Below are 22,472 nucleotides of genomic sequence, written 5' to 3'. Positions count from 1 at the left end.
CTTTTTGTTATGTACGTGAATCACAATGTTACAGTTAAGAAAAGCTCTTTAAGTTTGTAAAGTAATTTATTTCAAAAGCAATTAGAATCTCACAATAGTTCTTTAAGATCATACCCATTACTGAATTCCTTATAAGTAATCAGATTATATTTTATTTATATTTCTAAAGATAAATTTAGGTTCAGAAATGTTAAGTGACTTGCTTGTGTCCACCCCACTAACAGTTGCCAGTGTTGGGATTCAGACTCTGTCCAGTTGGCCCAGAGTCAGAATATCTTGCATTACACTGCACTGCCCCATACTGTCTTTATTCTGCCCTCTGTCCATCATCTTCAGGGGAGAGCTAAAACAAGGCAAAGGTGTGGTTTCCTTGTTTGATATCAACTGGAAATATTAATGTTCAGCAACTCAAATGCAGAGAGTTTTACCACTCTGCACTTCTGAAAATGACTGAGACAATTGATTTTGGGGTTAAAAATAAATTTTAGCAGTAGGCGAATTCACAAATACAGAATTTGTCAATAATGAGGACAGATGGTACATATAATACAGTGCTTTTTTTTTATAAACTTAGGGGGTATTTCTGTAAGAGGTTGAGAAATTACCAAGACAGGAGTATTGTTTGACTAATAATAAAATTATTTCCTAGCCTCTATTTTTGTTCACTTGGTACCAAGCAGTATTCAGAGTATTTTGTACATTTTAATTCATTGATTCATTGCAACAGCCTTCTGAGGCAGAGGTACCATTATCATCTCCATTTTACTGATAAGGACACCAAGGCAAAAGCAAGATGAAGCAGTTTGCCCAAGGACACCAGCAGTGAGTTGGTAGAACCAGATATCAAACCTAGGTAGTCTGACATCAGAGACTATGCTCTTAGGAAAATAGAAAATATACAAATTTAAGATAATTGAAATTACAAAATGGACATGCTTTACAACCAAGGTAATTTAAAAGTCATAATGTACATAGTCACAAAACACTTGTTCTGTACTAGGCCCTTGCAAAGGATAGTGATGTTAAAATGTGTCCTTTTCTGCACTGGAATTCATGGTGTGGTAGGCCATGTACATAAGACACCACACAACAAAGATAAATGTAGGTGAAACGTGTTGAAAGTTCTGAGTAGGTCTGGCTTCATAAAGGAGGTGATTCAGGGTAGGTTTTAGGGAGGAGGTGATGTATGAGGTAGATCTACAAGTTGGAACAATCTCTTTGTTTTTGTTTCCTCAGCAGTTGGCGTAATGTGTGGCACATAGCAGCTATTCAATATTTATTTGGCAAATAAGTGAATAAATTATTAATCTGAACTGAAAGAATTGGGGAGGACATTTTAGACACAGGATAGCGTGTGCATAATGACCCAGGCTAATACATGTTGAAAATGTATGGGAACAAAAAACAGTTTAACTAGAAAACAGTATTCTTTGAAAGTGAGTCTTTCCAGGACAAAAGTAGACAGTTCAGATTAGAAGAGCTTGGAAATTGGATTTTATTGTATTATATTGTACTTGGTAGAATAATTTAAAATTATTTATAATGCAAATAATTCATTTATGTAGGAGGAATAACCTTTGTTTATTTTAATGTTAGCAAGAATACTTTTATTATCATTCTGTTTTTTCATCACATATATATTTTGTTTTTTCTTTCCCTTTCTTTCTTTGAATGAATCCTCCTGAGTGATTCCATCACAGTAGCTGAGGGAGTAGAGCATTAGATTAGGGTGATAGTTGAAAATGTCTTGGTCCTCTGGACACCGGCACTGATAATTCCAGGCTTACTCACATTGTCTCAGTCCTGTGAACTCCCGTGATGTAGTAGTCACAGGTGGGAAGAACATTATTCCCTGCTCTCTCAGGTCAATGTCCAGAAGTAGAGGGATTGAGACAGAATTCTTAAAAAAAAAAAAAAAATACAGAATAGGTAGTTTAAAACCATGCATTTTGAAATAAATGGTACTAAGAAAAATGAACCATGAATTTGTATTGTTTAATAGTTGAATGAAGAATTATTGCTGTTTGTTTACAGTTATAACAGGTGATGGACAATTTTGAATTAAATGGTACTGTTTTATGAGGGGTTTTCCCCCATAGAAAATCAGAAAATAGAAATGTTACAGATTTATAACAATGTTCATATTTTCCAGACAATTTAGTTAATTAACAATTTAACTGAAGTTGACCTTCATGAAATGATTTTACTTTCTTATAGGTTCCAAATGCCTTATAGGTTTTTCTAGTTTATAAATATATTACATTTATTTATAACAAAATATATTTATTTTGTTTTAATATATTGATTTTTGTTTTGAGTACATTCTGAGAGATAGAGGAAATAATATCTTTATTTTATAGATGAAAACATCAAGATTTCAGAGAATAAACTGATTTAAATGTCATATGATAGTGCTGAAGTTAAAGTAAGAAGGCTCAGTTCTTGGTAATATGTTATGGTGACATTGGATGGGATAGGTGATACTGAGACAAAAGGTGATAGGATTTTGCTTAGGCCTCTGCACAGGATAACATGATTGCCTTCATTAATTTATATAGTAAAAAATCTGATCTTTTACTTTTAGGCTCAGAAGTCTGATTTGGTTTTTATATTCTATCAACTGAGACTTGAGCTCTCAGAGGTGAACTCAGATTTTCCAACTTCAAGAGTCTAATGTTTAAATCTTAAATATAAGATTATTAATATGTAATGAGAAATATTTTTCCAGAGACCTGCACTTCAAGTTCATTGGATTTTACTTTTGAAAAACCAAATAATAAGAGAAAGTTGTTTAGTGAGCATGAGATCAAGGGGTGTTAGAAGAATGAAATGTTCAGGGCATTAGGCTGAGGTAACCTGATGCATTCACCTCAAAGTAGGAATGATCGTGCCACTGGGTTGAAGTTCTTATATTCTGTTTGCTACAGCCCCCTACATTACTTCCTATATTTGAAATGCTTTTCTCGGAAAGATTGGAATTCTCAGACTCATGGCACCTTGGTTTTCTTCCCTGGACTGTACACAAATGGACTCTGCCAACATTTCTCTTTGAGGTGTTCCTTTTTCTGGGCTTTGACATTCTTTCTTTGTCTACATTAATATATTCATTCAACTTGCCTTTAAGTCCCTTTGTCCTGGGTCTCTTGTCTCCTTAAGGTGATTTAGTTTCCCTACCTAATGATTCTTTTTTATTCTGTGGATTTTACTTTTTTCTTTGTCCTTCAGACTACAACCCTTAACTACATTACTTAGGCAACCAAGTAACAGGGGCAAAACTTGCCTCTAGGGCTTCTGTCTGACTCCCTGTTGGTAAAAAACTCCTATGAATAATTGTGATAAATGATAATGATAGCTTTGGTATGTGATCTGGGTTTAGGCTTATCTACAATTACAAAATCAAATCCCAAACCAGGAAAAAGTATCTGTCCTGCTTTCAAATTTCTATTTAAACCAAAAGTCTAGGACCAAGTTGATATGTCATAAATGTTAATGGTTGTCTTGCATGTCACTTGAAGTTCAACCACTTAAATGTTGCATAGCCCTACATTTCTAATTCCCTTTGGCCCAGGAATGAATTTAAGGCATTTGCCTATCAAACACCTTCAGGTCATTAGAATACATGGAAGGAACCTTGATTTTTAAGACTTCTAAAACTATAAAGAGTACATAGTAAGTGCTCTAACTAGCTGGAGAAGATACTAAATGCTTAGAATATTGTTCAGTAAGAAAGATGAAAGTACAATGGTTTAGATACTTTTTAATATGACTGTTAAAGTTAAAACTTCTAATCATAGCAATGTTAAGAAAATTTCTTCCTCCCAAGAAGGCCAACACTATAATGTTTCCTCACAGGTAATGTTAAGTAAACAAGCATCTTCCTGTGTCTCATTGGCTTAGGAAAAAATTAAGGGATGGGCTCAGCAGTCACTTTTTATACAATTATGTAAAAATACTACTCTTGGTAATGGGGTTAAGTGACATAAGTTGCCATGAAAGAAAAATACCATTTTTATATTTTTATTTTTTCTTTTTAAAGGAACAAAATAAAAGAGTAGAAAGCTCAAATAAAGAAATACAAGAAAAAGAGGCAATCATTGAAGAATTAAATACAAAAATAATTGAAGAAGAAAAAAAAACTCAAGAGCTAAAGGATAAAGTCACAGCTGCTGACAAATTACTGGAAGAATTACAAGAACAGATTGTACAAAAGAACCAAGAGATAAAAAGCATGAATTTAGAGCTGACTAATTCCAAACAAAAAGAAAGACAGTGTTCTGAGGAAATAAAACAATTAATGGGGACAGTTGAAGAACTTCAGAAGAAAAACCATAAAGATAGCCAATTTGAAACAGATATCCTGCAAAGAATGGAACAAGAAACACAAAGAAAGTTAGAGCAACTCCGGGCAGAGCTGGATGAGATGTATGGGCAGCAGATAGTGCAGATGAAGCAAGAATTAATAAAACAACACATGTTACAGATAGATGAACTTAAAACACAACATAAGGGAGAAATAGATAATGCTTTAAGATCATATCCAAATATTACAGTTAATGAAAATCAAGTCAAGTTAATGAATATGGCAATAAATGAACTGAATATAAAATTGCAAGATACTAACTCCCAAAAGGAAAAACTCAAGGAAGAACTAGGAATAATTTCAGGAGAAAAGTCTGCTTTACAAAGACAGCTTGAAGATCTTTTTGAAGAATTGAGCTTTTCAAGGGACCAGGTTCAGAGAGCTAGGCAGACGATAGCTGAGCAAGAAAGTAAACTCAATGAAGCACATAAGTCCCTTAGTACAGTGGAGGATCTGAAAGCTCAGATTTTATCTGCATCTGAGTCCAGGAAGGAACTAGAATTAAAACATGAAGCAGAAGTTACACATTATAAGATAAAGCTTGAAATGTTAGAAAGAGAAAAGAATGCTGTGTTAGACAGAATGGCTGAATCACAAGAAGCTGAATTAGAGAGACTAAGAACACAGCTTTTGTTTAGTCATGAAGAAGAACTTTCCAAACTAAAGGAAGATTTAGAAATTGAACATCGAATAAATATTGAAAAACTGAAAGATAACTTAGGTATTCACTATAAACAGCAGATAGATGGCTTAACGAACGAAATGAGTCAAAAGCTAGAAACCATGCAGTTTGAAAAAGACAATTTGATAACTAAGCAGAATCAACTAATTTTGGAAATCTCAAAGCTAAAAGATTTACAGCAGTCCCTTGTGAATTCAAGATCAGAAGAAATGACACTTCAAATCAATGAACTTCAAAAAGAAATTGAAATACTCAGACAAGAAGAAAAGGAAAAGGGTACACTTGAACAAGAAGTTCAAGAATTACAACTTAAAACTGAATTATTGGAGAAACAAATGAAGGAAAAAGAGGATACGCTTCAAGAAAAATTTGCACAACTTGAAGCAGAGAATAGTATTCTTAAAGATGAAAAAAAAACCCTTGAAGGCATGTTGAAAATATGTACTCCTGTTAATCAAGAAGAAAGATCAGTTTTCATGGACTCCATTAATTCCAAATCCAAAGATGGTAGCTGGCAAAAAGAAATAGAAATACTGACAGAGGAAAATGAGGACCTTAAAAAACAATGTATTCAACTAACTGAAGAGATTGAGAAGCAAAGGAACACTTTTTCATTTGCTGAAAAAAATTTTGAAGTTAACTATCAGGAGTTACAAGAAGATTATGCTTGCCTTCTCAAGGCAAAAAATGATTTAGAAGACAGTAAAAATAAACAAGAAGTAGAGTATAAAAGCAAGCTTAAAGCACTTAGTGAAGAGCTTCATCATTTCCAAAGAATAAATCCAACTACAGCAAAAATGAAAAGCTCTGTCTTTGACAGCGACAAAACTTTCATAGCAGAACCATTGGAAATTGGTGAGGTGGTTGAGAAGGATACGACAGAACTTATGGAAAAACTTGAGGTAACCAAGCGAGAAAAATTAGAACTGTCAGAGAGACTGTCTGATCTTTCTGAACAATTAAAACAGAAACATGGTGAAATTCATTTTCTAAGTGAAGAAGTTAAATCTTTAAAGCAAGAGAAGGAGAAAGTTTTATTGAGATGTAAAGAGCTAGAAATCATAATTAACCATAATAGGACAGAAAATATGAGGGGATGTGATGTTCAGTTAAGCTCTTTAAAAGATGGAGTTATGACTATGACAAGCAGGGATTCTGAAGGATCAATTTCTACAATTAATAAAGACTTTGGTGAATCAAAGGAAATGGAGGATGAGAAAATACCTTTTGAAAATAGGACTATTAGGAAAGAAAGCAAGCAAGAACAATTGTTTTTGGACCACTTGCCATCAGTGACAAATGAATTATCACTTAGGATAACTGAACCAAGTGAAAATGACCAACTTCAGCAGGAACTCAGTGTACTTAAATCAGAACAGGTATGTTTTCTTATTTATATATGCTAAAGCATATTGCTAATGTACACTTTATACTAAAAATGTTTTTATCTTCCTAAAACATAAATTAACCCCTTTCCAGGAGAATTAAGCTGAACACTGTTATGTAATTTTCATTTGGGCCTATCATTTATTTATTATTTCTTTTATCTGCTTTTTCTTAAACATTGTTGACTTTCAGTTAATCTATGTTGTACATTCTGCTCAAGAAATAAAGAAATAGTAATGGTTTTGGATTTTCTTTGGAAAGACAAGAGTTTAAATAACTTTGTTGAGAATGTAAGCTTTAGAAAAGTTTACTATTTTGTTATAATCCCAAAGATTGGTTTCAGAATTTTATTTCATACTGGTGTTTTCAAGGTTCCACAACTGAAAATTAACTCTTGAACTTTAAAGTGCTCTATAGTTGTTTAGTAGTTATGAAACTGTATTTCCCTGGGGGGGGGAAAAGTCTCAGTTTAGTTGGGTTTTCTTCGAATATTGTTACTATGGGGGTACCCAAGAAAACATGGGATTTATTTATAAATGTGTGTTTATTTTTACACATTTAAACTTCAGTCACCTTTAAAGTACTCTCCATTTGATGCAATACACCTATAGAGATTTTTTTCCACTGCTCAAAACAGTTTTTGAACTCTTCAATTTTGATGCCTTTTAGTGTTTCTGAAGTTTTTTGTTTCATCTCTCCAGCATGGACAAAATGTTTCCCTTTGAGGGCTTTTTTAATCAGGGAAACAAACAAAAATGTTGCTCTGGATGAGATTGGGTAAATAGGGAGGGCGGGGCATGGGGGTCATGCCATTTTTGGTGAAAAACTGCTGAATACTCAGCACGGTGTGCTCATTAGTCACCCATCATGAAATGGGCAAATGCATTCAAGAATCTTCAAGAAAAATTTACTGAAGCTGAACGCAGCCTTTTACAAATAACACCAGCTGGTACACTGGTAGAGATGGATTTCTAGAGCACTCACCCAGCGGGGAAAGCCTGTACTACAGTGGGCCTGCCCTCCAGGAGATAATTCCAGTTTTATTTTGGGTCCCACTTTGTATACCTGCAAGCGAAAACAACACTAATTCTAAATACAGTTAAAGCATGCCTGTGGTAAGTAATAGTAGATCATTCCCAACAATTTATATTTACTAGACATTAATGTTAGAAATAACAGAAAGCCCTGACTGGTGTGGCTCAGTGGGTTGAGCAACAGACTGTGAACCAAAAGGTCACTGGTTCACTGGTTTGGTTACTGATCAAGACATATTCCTGGGTTGCAGACCAGGTCCCCGGCTGGGGATGTGCAAGAGGCAACTGATAGATGTTTCTCTTGCACGTTAATATTTCTCTCCCTCTCTTTCTCCCTTCCTCTCTCTCTAAAAAATAAAAAAAATTAAACCAAAAAGAAACAACAGGAAAATTCCAATGGGTATCTTGTATATATAATGATGTTAACTCTAGCTTTATGTGTTTCTTCATTTATGTATCAGGTATTGAATCTCTTGCAAGGTATAGGAGTATAGTGGCAAACGAGAAGGAAGATTCCTGCTCTCAGCATATATTCTAGTGAGGGAGGCAAGCAGTATACAGTGAAACAGGTGGAATAGTTAGACATAGTAGTAATAAGTCCTATGAAGAAAATAAAACAGATGATGTGACAGAGAATGATGGGTAGTGGTGGCAGCAGCATGAAATAGGGTGGTGAGGAAAGGTCTGTTGGAGAAATTGACATTGAGAGGAGATCTGAATGACAGGGAGGAGCCTACTTCAAGGAAATCAGAGCAATTGTGCAGACATAGATGAATTGAGAGAAGGAGTGGAAGAAGAAGGGTTTGAAGACGAAGGAAGAGACCAGATCTTGAAGAGTCTTACAGACTTTGTAAGATGTTGAGATTTTATACATATATTAGGAAGCCATTGGAATGTATTCTCTTTATTATTCTAATATGTTCATGTTTATGATATATCAAATGTGAAGATACTGAATTATATCCATTTTAGTAATTTAAATATAGTTAAATTCATACTGCATAACCGTTAGTGTTTTGTTAAATACCTGGAATTATATTTAAAACCTTAAACTGATTTTAAGTTAAATACTCATAAAAATACCGGAAATCATTTAAATATTTTAAAAAGCATTATTGGGAGAGGACCTGGATTTAAAGATGTCAAAATGGTAAAAAATTTTTTCAATAAGAATTTTATTTTTCCTACTAAAGACATCTTAAGTGACATTCAGTACCCTCTCCTTGACATTAACTTAGAGAAAGTGAAGAGAGGCAAGCCTATAAATGGTCCCTGGCCACTCATCACTACCAAGACAGACCCCCTTATTGGTAGTGAGGGGAGTGAGGTATGTGTGTGTGAAAGGAAACTCACAGAAGAAATTGAGCAGTAATTTACACAATGGTGACACCTAAGAGCAATCTAAATATGCTTAGAAATAATGCTGAGGCCACAAAAAATGCTTCTATTCCTGGACTAGGCTTGGCAGATAGAACAGATATCCTCTCACTGAAACCAAAGTAAATGTGGTATTAAGATTTTTTTAATAATAATAATTAAAGGTAATACATAATTTTGAAGTATAATTCCTTATTATTTTAATGTAAGTAGGGAGATTGAGCAGAAGGAGAAAAATAAAAACATAGAAGTTGTTACTGTTGGGATGAAGGCAAGGAAGAAGAAGAGTGGCAGGAATGTTATTGATATGATTGATTAATGATGCTTGGGGACAACATGGACTGAAGTGTGTATGTGTAAAATTGAAGGTACTAATTAGAATTGAAAAGGCATTGGAGCTTAGAAACTGTAAGAAGAACGACTAGAATATCAGCTCCTTGAAAGCAAGATTGCCTGTCTGCTGTATCCCTATGGACTAGAACAAATGTCTGACACATAATAGGCAGTTAATAGAATTTTTAAGCCCTGATCAGTGTGGCTCAATTGGTTGGACATAGACCCACAGAGTGGAGGGTTGCTGATTCAGTTCTGGTCAGGGCACACGCCTGGATTGCAGGTTTGGTCATGGTTGGGGTGCGTACAAGAGGGAACCAGTTCTCTTTCACATTGTTTCTCTGCCTTTCTCCTCTCCGCTCCCCTCTTTCTAAAAATAAAATCTTTAAAAAATAAATTTTTTAAATTAATGAAAAAGAGGAAGAATAAACAAAACAAAGCCAGTTTATCAAGACCCAACAGTAAAACAGCATAGACCTTTATGTTCCAGTCAGGAACAAGATCAGGATAGCTTTTGTCACTTGTTAATACATTGTTCCATATGTCCTAACGAATACAGAGACAAAAGGTTTGTGCTGTAAATGGAGAGAAATGTAATCGTTATAATCCACAGATGAAATTAAATACCTAGAAAGTTTAAGCAAATGAACTGAAAAGCTTTAATGTATGATAAATATGAAAAACTTAATTAAAATGTGCAAGATCAATATAAATAAAACTATAATACTTCAATGAAGGACATGTAACATAAACAAGAAGAATAATTTATCAATGGGAGATATTTAATATTGTAAAATGCCAAGTGTCTCTAGAAAATTCTACGAGGCTTATATAATCCTAATAAAAAATTATAATGAAATTTTTTTTAAAGATTTTATTTATTTACTTTTAGAGAGGGGAAGGGAAGAAGAAAGAGAGGAAGAGAAACATCAGTGTGTTTCTGATGCACCCCCTGCTGGAGACGTGGCCCAGAACCCAGGCATGTGCCCTGACTGGAAATCGAACCGACAACCCTTTGGTTTGCAGGCCGGCACTCAATCCACTGAGCCACACCAGCCAGGGCTATAATGAAAATTTTTTGAAATTTAATTTAATTGGTTTACAGTTTGTCTGCAAGAATAAATGCACAAGAAGAGCCAAGAATATTTTTGATAAAAGTAATGCAGAATGCATGAAACATGTCATACAAAGGACAATTTTTAGCTTTAAATATAGCAATTTTACAAACAAGAAATAGTAAAAATTAAGTTACTCAATAGAATAACAAAGCACACTGGAAGAAGGTAGAAGGAAGGAAATAATTAACAGAAATAAGCAAAGTTGGAATAACCAAAAGAGAGAATTTTTAATGATACTGAAAGCTTATTCTTTGAAAAGATTAGTAAGAGTTATTAGGCAGGCCTCTGAGAAGATACTCAAGGAAAAACAACAGACATAAACAAAATGAAGAATGCAAATAAGAACTTTAACCCAGGTATCAGAGATTTTAAAAATCATAATAGAATACTATCATTAATCTGTGTCAATAAATTTGAAAGTATAGATAAACTAGATGGTTTTCTGGAAAAATAGTCAAATCTAACTCAAATAGAAATGCAAAACCTGAATAAACCAATAACCAGTTAAGCGTTTGAAATAGAAATATGCATTCTCCCCAAACCAAAAATTGTATAATTGTGTACGCTGAAGTCATTACATAAGTGGGTATACGAACTCTTTAAATCAATATATTATCACTTAACTAAAATAGGATGGAAGAGGGGGAAGAAAAGGAGGAAGGAGGAAAAGGTATCCAGTATATGTTATGAAGCTGGTATAATACTGATACCAAAACTTGACAAGAACAGTATAAGAATGTAACAGAAAAATCTCACTTATGAGTATGGTTGCAGAAATCATAAATAAAATATTTCAAGGGAGAGCAAACCCATATCAGCATTTCAACAGATATCGGAAAAGAGCCCATTAAAATTACAACAATTCATTTATAATTTTAAAACTAGGAAACCTGGAATAGAAATTTCTTGACTGTGATAATGATTTTTATCAAAATATTTAGCAGATAGCATTTGTAATGGTGAAATTTAGAAACATTTCTATTAAAATCAGGTGTAAGACTAGGATTCTCATTATCAACTTTACTGTTTTAACGTTGTCTTCAATGCTGTATGACAAGAAGTAAGAAATAAAGAATGTGAACAAAAGAAACAAACTTTAAACCTACACTAGATGTTTTGAACTTAAGAAAATTAAAAAACATTGAAGTACCTCAAGACCTGCTTATATGACAATATATACCATATTGACAGTGAAAAGATACAATATAGAAATGTAATTTCTCTCAAATTTTTATATTCGACTGAAGTTCCAGTGAAAATTCCAATAAGATTTTTCATGAATCTTTAAAAACTGATTTTAAAATTGATGTAGAAGAGTAAATATTCAAAAACAGCCAAGACAATCATAGAAAAACTAATTTTACCTAATAGCAATACATTAAAAAATCATAATAGACAATATAGTATTGATGCTGGGATGGAGAAGTAGATCAGTGGTGCTTAGTGGAAAACTTGGAAACGTATCTAGATACTTTTGAAATTTTAGTATGTAGAAGAGGAGGCCCTACCAATTAACATTTATTTAATATAATGAGTCTCTACTATTGTTCTAGACACTTGGGATATAACAGTGAATAAAAATAGGTAATAAAGAATAAAGCTTATATTTTAAAAGTTAGACATTAAGTAAAATGGACAAATGTTTAATTTCAAGTGGTAATGAAGTGGTAAAGAAGAGGATGCATCTACCAGAAGTGAAATGTTGTGTGCTTTTCTAATGTAGGTTAGGTCAGGGCAGACCTGAGGTGATACTTGAGCAGACGACTGAAATGAGAGAAGCAGCCAAGTCAGCAGGAAAAGTTGACAGTGTTAAATAAGTGCTTTTTGGAAAATATCCTTTTGATATTTGGGGTGGGCAGTTAGGGAATCAGATTTATACCCTTTAGAATAAAATAACTAACTTGGTTAAAGACGTTCATGTAAAAAGAAATTGGGATCTTGATAGGGAAGGACTTTTGATGAAGACAAAAATACACAGGAAAATATTAGTAAAGTCTTTATATCTGTTTTGCAAATAATACCACAAAAGATGTAGAAGGACTGGGATTAGGTATTTGCCAAATGTCATAAAAACAAAGGATTAATATCAAGAAGGTGTAAGAAGAGGTTCAAAATTACAAAAATGAACAAAAGCTATGTGTAGGGATGTCTCAGAATAAAATCAAAATGGCTGAAAAACATGATACTTTTACCCTTATAAACTGAAATAACAATGAAAAAGCATTTTTCTACCCATGAGAATTCAAAATAAGTCAGTAAAAAGAGTGGTGATGAGTACTCACATATACTGTTAAATGTCAGTGTAAATTGGTACAGTTACATAAATAATTCGGTAAAATCTAATACAGTCGATGAGCATTAGCTACAGCCCAGACATTACGTTTCTAGGTTGTTCTCAGTGTGTTCACTGACCAGCAACATCAGTAGCACTTGGAAACTGGTTAAAATTCAAATTCCCAGGCCCCACACCGTACCTGCAGAACCAGAAATTCTGGAGGAGTGACCCAGCAGCCTGTTTTATTAAGCACTCAGGATGAATCTGATGCATGCTAAAGTTTGAGAACCACTACATTAGGAAAACACTCGCATATTCGTGCAAGAGGATGTGTATAAGGATTTATTGCAGCATTTTTTTGAAATAGAGAAAAAATGGAAATAATTCAGTTGATCTCCAGAAAGGAAAGGGACAAGTTGTGGTGTATTCATATATACAATGCAATAGTTGAAACAGCCTGTGTCTACAAGGGTAACTTTGAGAAGCATATTGAATGAGAATAGTTTGTAAAATAAATGGCACTTTACACCATTTACATAATGTCTCTAAAACACCAAATATATACATTGTTTACAGATGTATTGAGAAGTTATAGCATAAGAAATGGGCTGGACTTGAAAATAACTTGTGATAATTATTGTCTCTAAAATATAGTTGAATAGAAATATAGTTGATTAAATTTTATTTATATTTTTATTCTAAACCAAAAAACAATGTGTAGAGAGGAGAGACTTTTTTAAAAAACAAAATATTAGTATTTGTTAACTTTGGATGTGGATACATAAATGTTTATTACATTATTCTTTGTATTTCTTTACATTTACAATATTTTTAAACAAAGATGAATTCATACTAGCCACACTGAATACCAAAATTTACCATAAAGTTGAGCTAATTAAAGCATTGTACTTCTTTTCTTGAATAAGACAAGTAGATCAATGCATTAGAATGAAAAGTGAAATAAAAATTAGACTTACATGAATTTTTAAACTATAATTTCATGCATTTTCCCCTTCGTCATCAGTGTATGCAAGGAAATAGAAGTTAAATTATTTGATTTGTCATTTTAAAATATACTAATGCATACATACATATTCACTTTTAAGAATGATTTACGGCTACAGATGGAAGCTCAACGTATATGCCTCTCTCTGGTTTATTCAACACATGTGGATCAGGTTTGTGAATACATGGAAAATGAAAAAGATAAAGCTCTTTGCAGTCTTAAAGAGGAACTTATATCTGCTCAAGAGGAAAAGATCAAGGAACTTCAGAAAATACACCAGTTAGAGCTACAGAATATAAAAACACAAGAAACAGGTAAATGGTTTTTGACAAAATTGTAAGTACTATGAATAAGTATCACTTAGAGGCCACCATCCTGGGATTTTGTCCTTATCTTAGGACCCATAAGGAAGGTAACTGTGTATCCCAGTCTTGATTTAATTTGTTCTTACAATCACTGGACATTAAGTGCTTAAGAAATTTAAAATCACTGAAATGTTTTCCTACAGGAAGTCACAATCCAGTGAGAAAGCAATATAAAATAAACTGTTAGAAAACAGTAAGACAATTTCTATAATAAAAGATTGAATAGAAAGAATGGTAGGAGAGAGGAGAAAATTCTAATACTTCCTAGGAGGGTGAGTAGAGGGAGGCAGTGGGCAGGAGCAGGGAGGCTGGAAATTCAGGGCAGGCTCCTGAATTTTAAACAGAAACATGAGAGACCACATTTGTTTTGGACAACTGAGAGTTCAAGGTATGTGAAAAAGTAGTATGGAATAAAGCCCAAATTATTGGCAGGAGGTTGATCAGAAGCAGCTTTATATACCCTGACTGAAGCATATTTAAGGTTTGGGCTATAGTGAGGGTTGACATAAGATTTTTTATCTTAAGATGACACCATAGGAGCACATTAGGGGTAGTGAGATTGGTGATGAGAACAGTTAAGCAACTTTGGCAGTAATTCTGATAAACGGCAAGATACTTAACCAAGTATAATTGAGGGTGGAAAGGAAAGTTTAAGAGTTTAAAAAGTAGGCAGTAGTACGCAGTTAATATTAGTAGTAACAGGGAGAAGAATTGAAAATGATCCCTAAGTTTTGTTTTTTTTCTCCTCCTTAACCGCGCCCCCCCCCCCCCGTTAAGTTTCTAACTTGGGTAACAATCCAGGGTAATTCCAGTCACGAAGAAGATAAAGAGCAAAGTTGTGGGGGAAAAATAAATTCCTTTTGTAACTTGTTGTGTTAATAATACCCATTGACTTTGAAAAAGAGATGTCCAAGGCAGTTAAAAATAGAAGTCTGAAATTCAAGAGTGAACTTTAGGCCCAAGACAAAGATTTGAAAATCAACAAGTCATTTGAGGTCAAGGAAGAGGATGAGATGGCCTGGGAGACTACTGAGATAGCCACAATACTAAGATGGTACTGTAGGAAACAACATTGAAGGAATTTTAAATGGATTTAGGTAGACTTCCTCTGTTCGAGATATCTCTTGGCCTCCGCTTTAGACAGATTTGCTTGTGGGAATGAGGTAGTTCGTAAGTTTGTCCCATGGAATTGCTCTGTTGAACAGAGTAGAATTTAAAAGAGTGATTTAAATCAGAATAACATGCTTTTTCACTTTAGGAGTTCTTTGGGTTCAAATTTAATAAGATTTTAAGTATTATTTTTATTGGTATCCCCTTCGGATAGAATCTGCCCATTGTTTTTCACACTGCAAGTTAGTTAATGGGCGATGAGTCAGTTTAGTTAGTGATGACCAGCATTTTTAAAAAATAAAAGAGTGGATTAGAACAAAATATTGGAGTACATGGCATGTAGAAAGAGTTAATAGTGATTTGTGAAATTTTGTTTCAGTTTTACATGGATGTATATAGTAGGCTATGATATATGATTTATTTCTTGTATTGGGTTGCAGTAAAAAAATTCTCATGGCATATCATTTTGTAGGATAGAAATTGAAAATCCTACAAATTTTCTGAAACAGTTAACATTGAGCAGTAGAAAATAACTTTGAAAGAAATAAAGAATTTAAAACTCATCTTAAAGTTGCCCTCTTGGGGCCGGCAGTCAGCACTTCAGTCTCATAAAACTAGTCTTATTGCAGAAAAGTTTCCAGGTGACATGTTTAATATGATAATAGTACTTTATGTAAATTGAATGTCTTATTGAAATATCTTTTATTAGATGATGAAATGAAGCCTTTACAAGTGCTCATTGGAAAACTTCACAAGGCAGTATCTGAAGAATGTTCTTATCTTACACAGGTAAGATATTAAACAAGTACTTTCAAACAAATGCTAAATTTTAAGTTAATACTAATTTGATAAGCAGAATCATCCAACTTAGTTTTCCCAGCTATCATACTTCAGTACTGCACATAGAAAGTGTTTCTGAGTTTTTAAGTTTAAAATGAGCAATTTAAGATTTTTTTTTCTGATAATAACTTTGAAACCAAAGAAATTCAGGTAAATTATCCCAGCAGTAGAACAGACAACGGGTATAGCTAATAAGAAAACAACAGACCAATAAAGTCTCCAGCAGGTGTTTCCTGCCCCTGCCCACTTTGGTGGTTGAGTGAAAAAACTAAAAATTCTAATTATACCAATTGTAATTAATCATATTTGTGAAAATGGGGTGAAATAGGAACTCTTATAAACTGCTCTTGGGAGTATTACTACCTTGAGAAGCTGCCAGGCAAGGTTGAAGATATCATGTATATACCACAACCTACTCTTTTACTTCTAGATCGGTTCATATATACACACAACCAGATAAGTTCATTGCAAAAGTGTCTGTGGTAAGTTAAAATATATTAAGTTAAAAATGGGAAACAACTCAGATTTCCATCTATAGGCAAATGAATAAACAAATTGTGGTAAATCCATTAGCAGTATTTGATAAGTGTACTAATGTCAATAAATCTCAAAGGGAAAAAAGTATAAAAACATGCATGCTAGAGTAATCACCTCTGGGCAGAGAGAGGAGTGGATGAAATGGGATAGATAATGCTCAATTAAAAAAAAAATGTGATGATAATATGACAGAATATTAGTATTTGTTAGAGCTAGGTAATAAGCTATTTTTTTCTGCATATTTGCAATAGTTCAACATTTAAAACACATGCTTCAGCTTGTCCTTGATCTCTATCCCAACCTGTGCATTTGTAAATTGAAGGGGGAGAAGGATAGTTTAGTTGGGACAGATAAAGCTGCACTACTGATTCTGATTACCTATAAAATAAAGTACAATATTGCACCAAAATGGGCGGGGGGTGGGGGGGCGGTATGCAAATTACCATATCAAAGGCTTTATTCATTCAGCTATTCTTTAGCCTCCACCTTCACCAAAGGGTTCAGACATTGTGCTTTCATATCCATTGTTGATAGTAAATATGGAAAGAGAGCTCAAGTCACAAGAGTTCATAAGCTGGCTTCTTTGTATGTTTTCTTTTCTTCCATTATGTCTTTTATTGACCCTTAATCTCAAGTTGAAATATGAATCAGCTTTTTGTAATGGAGGGGCCCTCTAGAGTTTTTCATTAAACCTAGTTTTGTCACTAATCATTGATGTTGCCATGGACTAATTATTTCATCTTTCTGAATCCTCATTTGTAAATTGGGTGATCATTCAGATTTCTATTAACTCTGATACAAAATTTCAACATTAAGAATTGTGCTGAAAATTTAATAAACTCAGTTATTGACAATAATATTTTTTAAATAGATTTCAAGAAATAGCTGCCGTAAACAATTTGGCTTTTAAGTCTAGAAGTCGATTGTTATTCTCAGTTGTGTGAGGGGCATGTATTAGAAAGCTTATCAAAGGATTTATGGGGCGTGTGTTTTAAACGATGATAGAATTATCTGTTGCTCGGAAGAAAATAACAGAATTGTGTGCTAGATATTTTTAATTTTTGTGTGTGTATAAACCACAAAAAACTTCTCTAATGTTATAAAAAAGTATATGAATATAACCTACTTGGTATGTTATAATTTCTGTAGAATTTATAGATTTCTTTCCAGTCATCAATTTTGAACTTTTGTCCTTGTCTTCTGGTGTTTTTTCAAGGGTAGTTTACATTACAGTGATAACATCAGAATAGCATCCAAGCTAGAGAATGGCAAATTACAAGATATATTCATTATTAGAAGAAAACAGGAAAAGTTATAGTTTTATGTAGTGATGGTTATCAATATTTTCCTGATCTAAGAAGAATTTCATTTTATATATATAGAGTTAGACTTGATATTTCTTTTGCAGATTGATTTGGTGTTTGGAAAAGTGTTTTACTGATTTTTCTGTTATTTTGACTGTCTTTTGCATATAGGAAAATAATGTTTAGTGACCTTTAGAGGAAGAAATCTACATTTTAATACCATAAAAAATACCCAATTTTGTTGTTAACAGACTTTTTGCAATGTCCTTGGTGAACATCCTCCTGCTTTAAAATGCAAAGTAACTGTAGAAGAGAGAGAGAGTTCTGGTGTTCATACTTCTGAAAATCAAGAATTAGAATTGCAAGATTGTAAATATGAAGTTCAAGGTAATAAAAGCTTAATACCTTATTAATCACAGTTCTTAACTTTCTTAAATCATTCAGTGAACTCTTTCCTTAAATCATGATATAATCACTAAACCAATTTTAGTTTTATCATCTTAATATCTTGTCTTTATTTCAGATTCGTGAAATCTTATTTAATATACATTTTTTGTAATGTAATAATTGTGATATAAAGAAAACTGGAGCTGTCTACAAGTTTTCTTGCCTCTTTACTCCCTGTTTCTCTCCTCCCATCTTTTCCTGACAGTAATTCTTTCCTTAATTTTATACCATAGAGCCAGACCTTTAAAAGTTATTTATTGAATAAGTTTATGTCAATGATATTTTCTTTTTTTTTAAGAATAAGACAAAATCTTTCTTAATAGGAATCCCATATTAGTTTATTTTTCTGAATTGCAGCCTCAGTTCAATTTCTTGGTTTCTCTTGACAGATAAAATTCTTTTGCCCTTGTCCATTTGAATAAAATGTGTACAACTTAATGAATACCAAGAGAAATTAACATATTGTAATAAGAAATTGTCAAGTTATCTTTGTACGAGGTACTTGACATTAATGAGATTTTAGGGGTTTTTATTACTAAATATATGAAGTTTACTTCTAACAGGCATATGAATAATGAACAGATGAATTATTGAAAGAAGCAGACTTTTTCTATGGAGTGAAATTATAATTGTTTGTTTACTGTCTAGACTTTGAAGAAAATATGCAAGCTCTTCTCAACAAAGTAACAGAAGAATACAACAGACTCTTGGTACTTCAGACACGATTAAGCAAGGTCTGTGAAATGGACAATGTATCTTAATGTTTGCATTTATTGTATTACCTGCTGTTTTGTAAGCTGCATCAAGCAAAAGTTTCTTAAATAAGTGAACATGAGAAAGTCAATAATCATAATATATCAGTGAGTTGAAGAAATTTTAAGTTGGAAACTGTTTACTCCTTTAGAGAGTTTTTGAAATCATGATAAAGTAAAAAAAAAAAACTATATAAAAAATGTCAATGAACTTTGTGAAGTGTTGCATTTACTTTTACATATAACTAAAGCAATGGGTCTGTGTGTTTCAGAGAAAAATAGTAAATAGTTTAGTTCTTTAGAACACAGTGTTACATATGTCAGATTTCTTTTCAACACTTTTTCTAGGGTTCTGCTAGGCAAGTCAGCTGTCTCCTGGCTGTGGTTTCCCTCATGGATGCTTGAGGCTGCCACTTCCTCCACCTTTCCTAGTCAACTCTTAAACCCCTTTTCTGTTTTCCAGAAATTGTATGAAATCTCTCTTGATCTCTTCTCTTATATTCTTTATTTTAATAATGATTCAATTAAATTTATTCTGATAATAAATTCAAGACTATGTAAGAGGAGAAAACAGAGATATGACATAACTGAGTATGTTATAAATGTTAGGCAGATAAGTATAGCCGTGGCCTACTGGCTCCCATGTGTGAAGTATTTGTCCCAGACAAACACTGCCCTTAAAGATTCTTCACTATTATTTTAATTGAGTTACGGGGAGGGAAGAGGAGGTGTATGTCAGAGGTCACTGACATAAATGCCTGCACAAACTTAGCTCTTAAAGTAACTGAAGACCAAGTGAAAGCAGGAAAAGTGAAACCTGGGGAAAACATACGTCATTTGAAGTGGGCAGAGGCCGCTCAGCTTCACCCCGATATTGCCACGTATAGAATGGGAGCCCAGTGTTGCTAATTCTTTAAATTTATTAACTTTATGTGGTCTTTTGCTTTTAAAGATGTTGAGACGTATTAAAACTAAAAGATTGTTTTTAATTGGGGAACAACTAGAAGAAAACAAAGAACAAGAAAAACTGGTCCCCGAAAAGAACATTTCTGTAGCCTGGATTTAAAGTCATACCTCCACTTTGCAATCTTAGGTATTAAATATGTGCTCAGTATATATTTTTAAATTTTTTAAAGATTTTATTTATTTATTTTAGAGAGGGGGGAAGGTAGGGAGAAAGAGAGGGAGAGAAACATAGATGTGTGAGAGAAACAATGATCGGTTGCCTCTTGCACGTGCCCCAACCTGGGACCAGGCCCACAACCCAGGCTTGTGCTGTGAGTGGGAATCCAACTGGCAACCTTTGGCTTTGCAGGACGATGCTTAACGAACTGAGCCACTCTGCGCAGGGCACATGCTCAGTATATCTTGAACTAGTTTTTATTTTTTAAATCTACAATTTTTTGACTTTATAGTATTTGCTGCTTCTTAAAATATTTTCTTTCCTTAGCTTCTGTGATTTCAATTCTGTGGCGTTTTAAGCCTTTGTTGTGGGCTTTGCCCACCCTGTGTACAGTCACCACGGTTGTGCAGTGGTCTCATCCACTCATGGCTTCCAGATCTCCATCCCAGATCCTTCTTACTCCTGAGATGCAGGTTCCTGTATCTAACTGGTTATGTCTATATTTGAATATCCTTTATGTATATCTCAATGAACATAAGGATGAAATTGAAATTTATTAATTTGTTTCCATTAAGCCAGTTTCTCCTCTCTTGTGAGTTCTGAAAAATTACATTTAACCAGGAACTTGGAGATTATTCTAGACAGTTTTCTCCCCTACTCCCTGATCTTCCAGTGTTCTGCAATATGCTCTGAAGGGAGTATAAAAGAAATGAAAGATGTATACTTTGTTCTCATTCGGTTATCTAGCCAGTGATTTTTATTTGCTAAATTATATGTCAGATTGTTCTGTGCACTGGGAATAAAGCAATATACCATGTAAATAAAGTCACTAGATGGAAGGAATTTATAAATTGATTGCCTTTATAAACTAATTCAAAGTATATCATGTACATTTATGAAATAGTTATCCAAGGCAACATTTAATTAAATGTTTAGAAGGGAAGTACTTTCAAAATTAAGCAAACAGGTAGATGAATGTAAGCGTAAATAGTAAGTAAGGAAGATGTCTTGGACCGTGAATGGTGTGTAGACTTACATAAGGAAGGGGAGGAAGAATAGCATTCCAGGTGGGAGAGGTAAATGATCAAAGTCTTCGAGGTGTAGGTGTGATATATTTGAGACATATTGTCGAGAGAATAAGAGACTCTAAAATTGGAGAGGATAGGCTATACCAAACTTTGAATGCTATGCTGGACTTTTGTAGACATTTAAAAGCTACTTGGAAATGTGTGATTATGGGCTGGATATCAGGAAGTTGAACTTTTAGGAAGATTAATCTGGTGGCAGTGGGAGGTAGAAAAGAAGGGACAATTCCTAGGATGTTTTAAGGAGGAATCTGAAGAATTTGATACTCAGTTTATGTGGCAGGAAAGAGTAACAAGGCCAAAATGACTCATTTTTTTTTCATTCTCTGTATCACTGTAACTTGCACTTTAGATGTCTGTACAATAAGGCACAAGGTATGGGTGGGTTGAGAGTCCCAAAGACCACGTCCAGGTTCAGTGATGACTGGGGAGAAGGATAGGAGTCAACATACAGTTGTACTGAAGGATAAGATTTACAGCAAAAGAATACAAAGGAAAATCAGTCTTGAAAAGGTTTGATAAGGCACATGGGGCAAAGTCTGGAGGAAGGCAGGGACAAACTTCTGAAGTCCTCTCCTAGTGGAATCACAGGACACACTAAATTTCTGTAGCAATAAGTTGTGACAATATGTGTTAAGTGTTATATATTAATGAGGCTACCCTAAGCCTAGGATTCCATGGTTGGTTGGTTTTTTAAATTATTATTATTAGACATCAGTCATATAAGCATCCTCTGCCTAGCACATACCAAAATCCATACTTCTAGTCAAAGGAAAGCACGTGTTCACCAAAAACTGCAGTGTTTGCTCAGTTGAAGCATGAAACACTCTCACCATTTAGGGGAAATCTTATTTTAGTGTAAGCTGCTGTTTACCAGCTGAGGTCCCAGTTGACAGCCAAGGGCCAGACTTGTAAACAGGCTTTTCTGAAAGAGATAAGCAGTCTCCCAACTGCTTTGTTAATTAAGTCTCTCTGTGTGATGGGTAAAAATGAATTTCCCATTTTAACCCAGTAAGTAGCTACAACTGCAGAGGGAGGCATCCCAGAGGTTGGTTGGGATCAGTCAGCACTGCAGTACACCCCTGCCTCACTTGTTAGCCTCGCGTTCCAGACCTCTTCTTCATTTTAGCCTTACTGAAATAATTAGTCCCAAATGCAGCCGGATTGTTCACATACATAGGCTTTTCTCGTGCTGCGCTTTCCGCTTTACACTGCCTGTCCCCCTCCCATCTTTAGACTTAGACATTTCTTTCTCAGTTCTCTTAGCATCTGTACAAGCTTTTGCTTATAGCACTTACTTTTCCTATTAAATACTTGATCACCCCACCTGTCTTTCTC

At 33.9% G+C, this 22,472-nt stretch overlaps 1 protein-coding gene across 5 annotated transcripts in view; it reads left to right on the top strand.

The window, feature by feature from the left end:
• AKAP9 (A-kinase anchoring protein 9) overlaps positions 1-22,472 on the top strand; it is a 181,720-nt gene that overhangs the window by 42,038 nt on the left and 117,210 nt on the right. For all 5 annotated transcript variants that reach the window (XM_054564518.1, XM_054564520.1, XM_054564521.1 and 2 more), the window contains 5 exons: positions 4,037-6,421; positions 13,672-13,885; positions 15,756-15,835; positions 17,979-18,114; positions 18,823-18,908. In XM_054564518.1, the coding sequence (XP_054420493.1) occupies positions 4,037-6,421; positions 13,672-13,885; positions 15,756-15,835; positions 17,979-18,114; positions 18,823-18,908 (2,901 nt within the window). The remainder of the gene's footprint in view (positions 1-4,036; positions 6,422-13,671; positions 13,886-15,755; positions 15,836-17,978; positions 18,115-18,822; positions 18,909-22,472) is intronic.

Source organism: Pteronotus mesoamericanus, unplaced genomic scaffold, assembly GCF_021234165.1.
Source record: "Pteronotus mesoamericanus isolate MK-2021 breed Mesoamerican mustached bat unplaced genomic scaffold, CSHL_Meso_final scaffold_85, whole genome shotgun sequence".
NCBI classification, from domain to species: Eukaryota; Metazoa; Chordata; class Mammalia; order Chiroptera; family Mormoopidae; genus Pteronotus; species Pteronotus mesoamericanus.
This window is presented reverse-complemented; position numbering and strand designations above follow the sequence as displayed.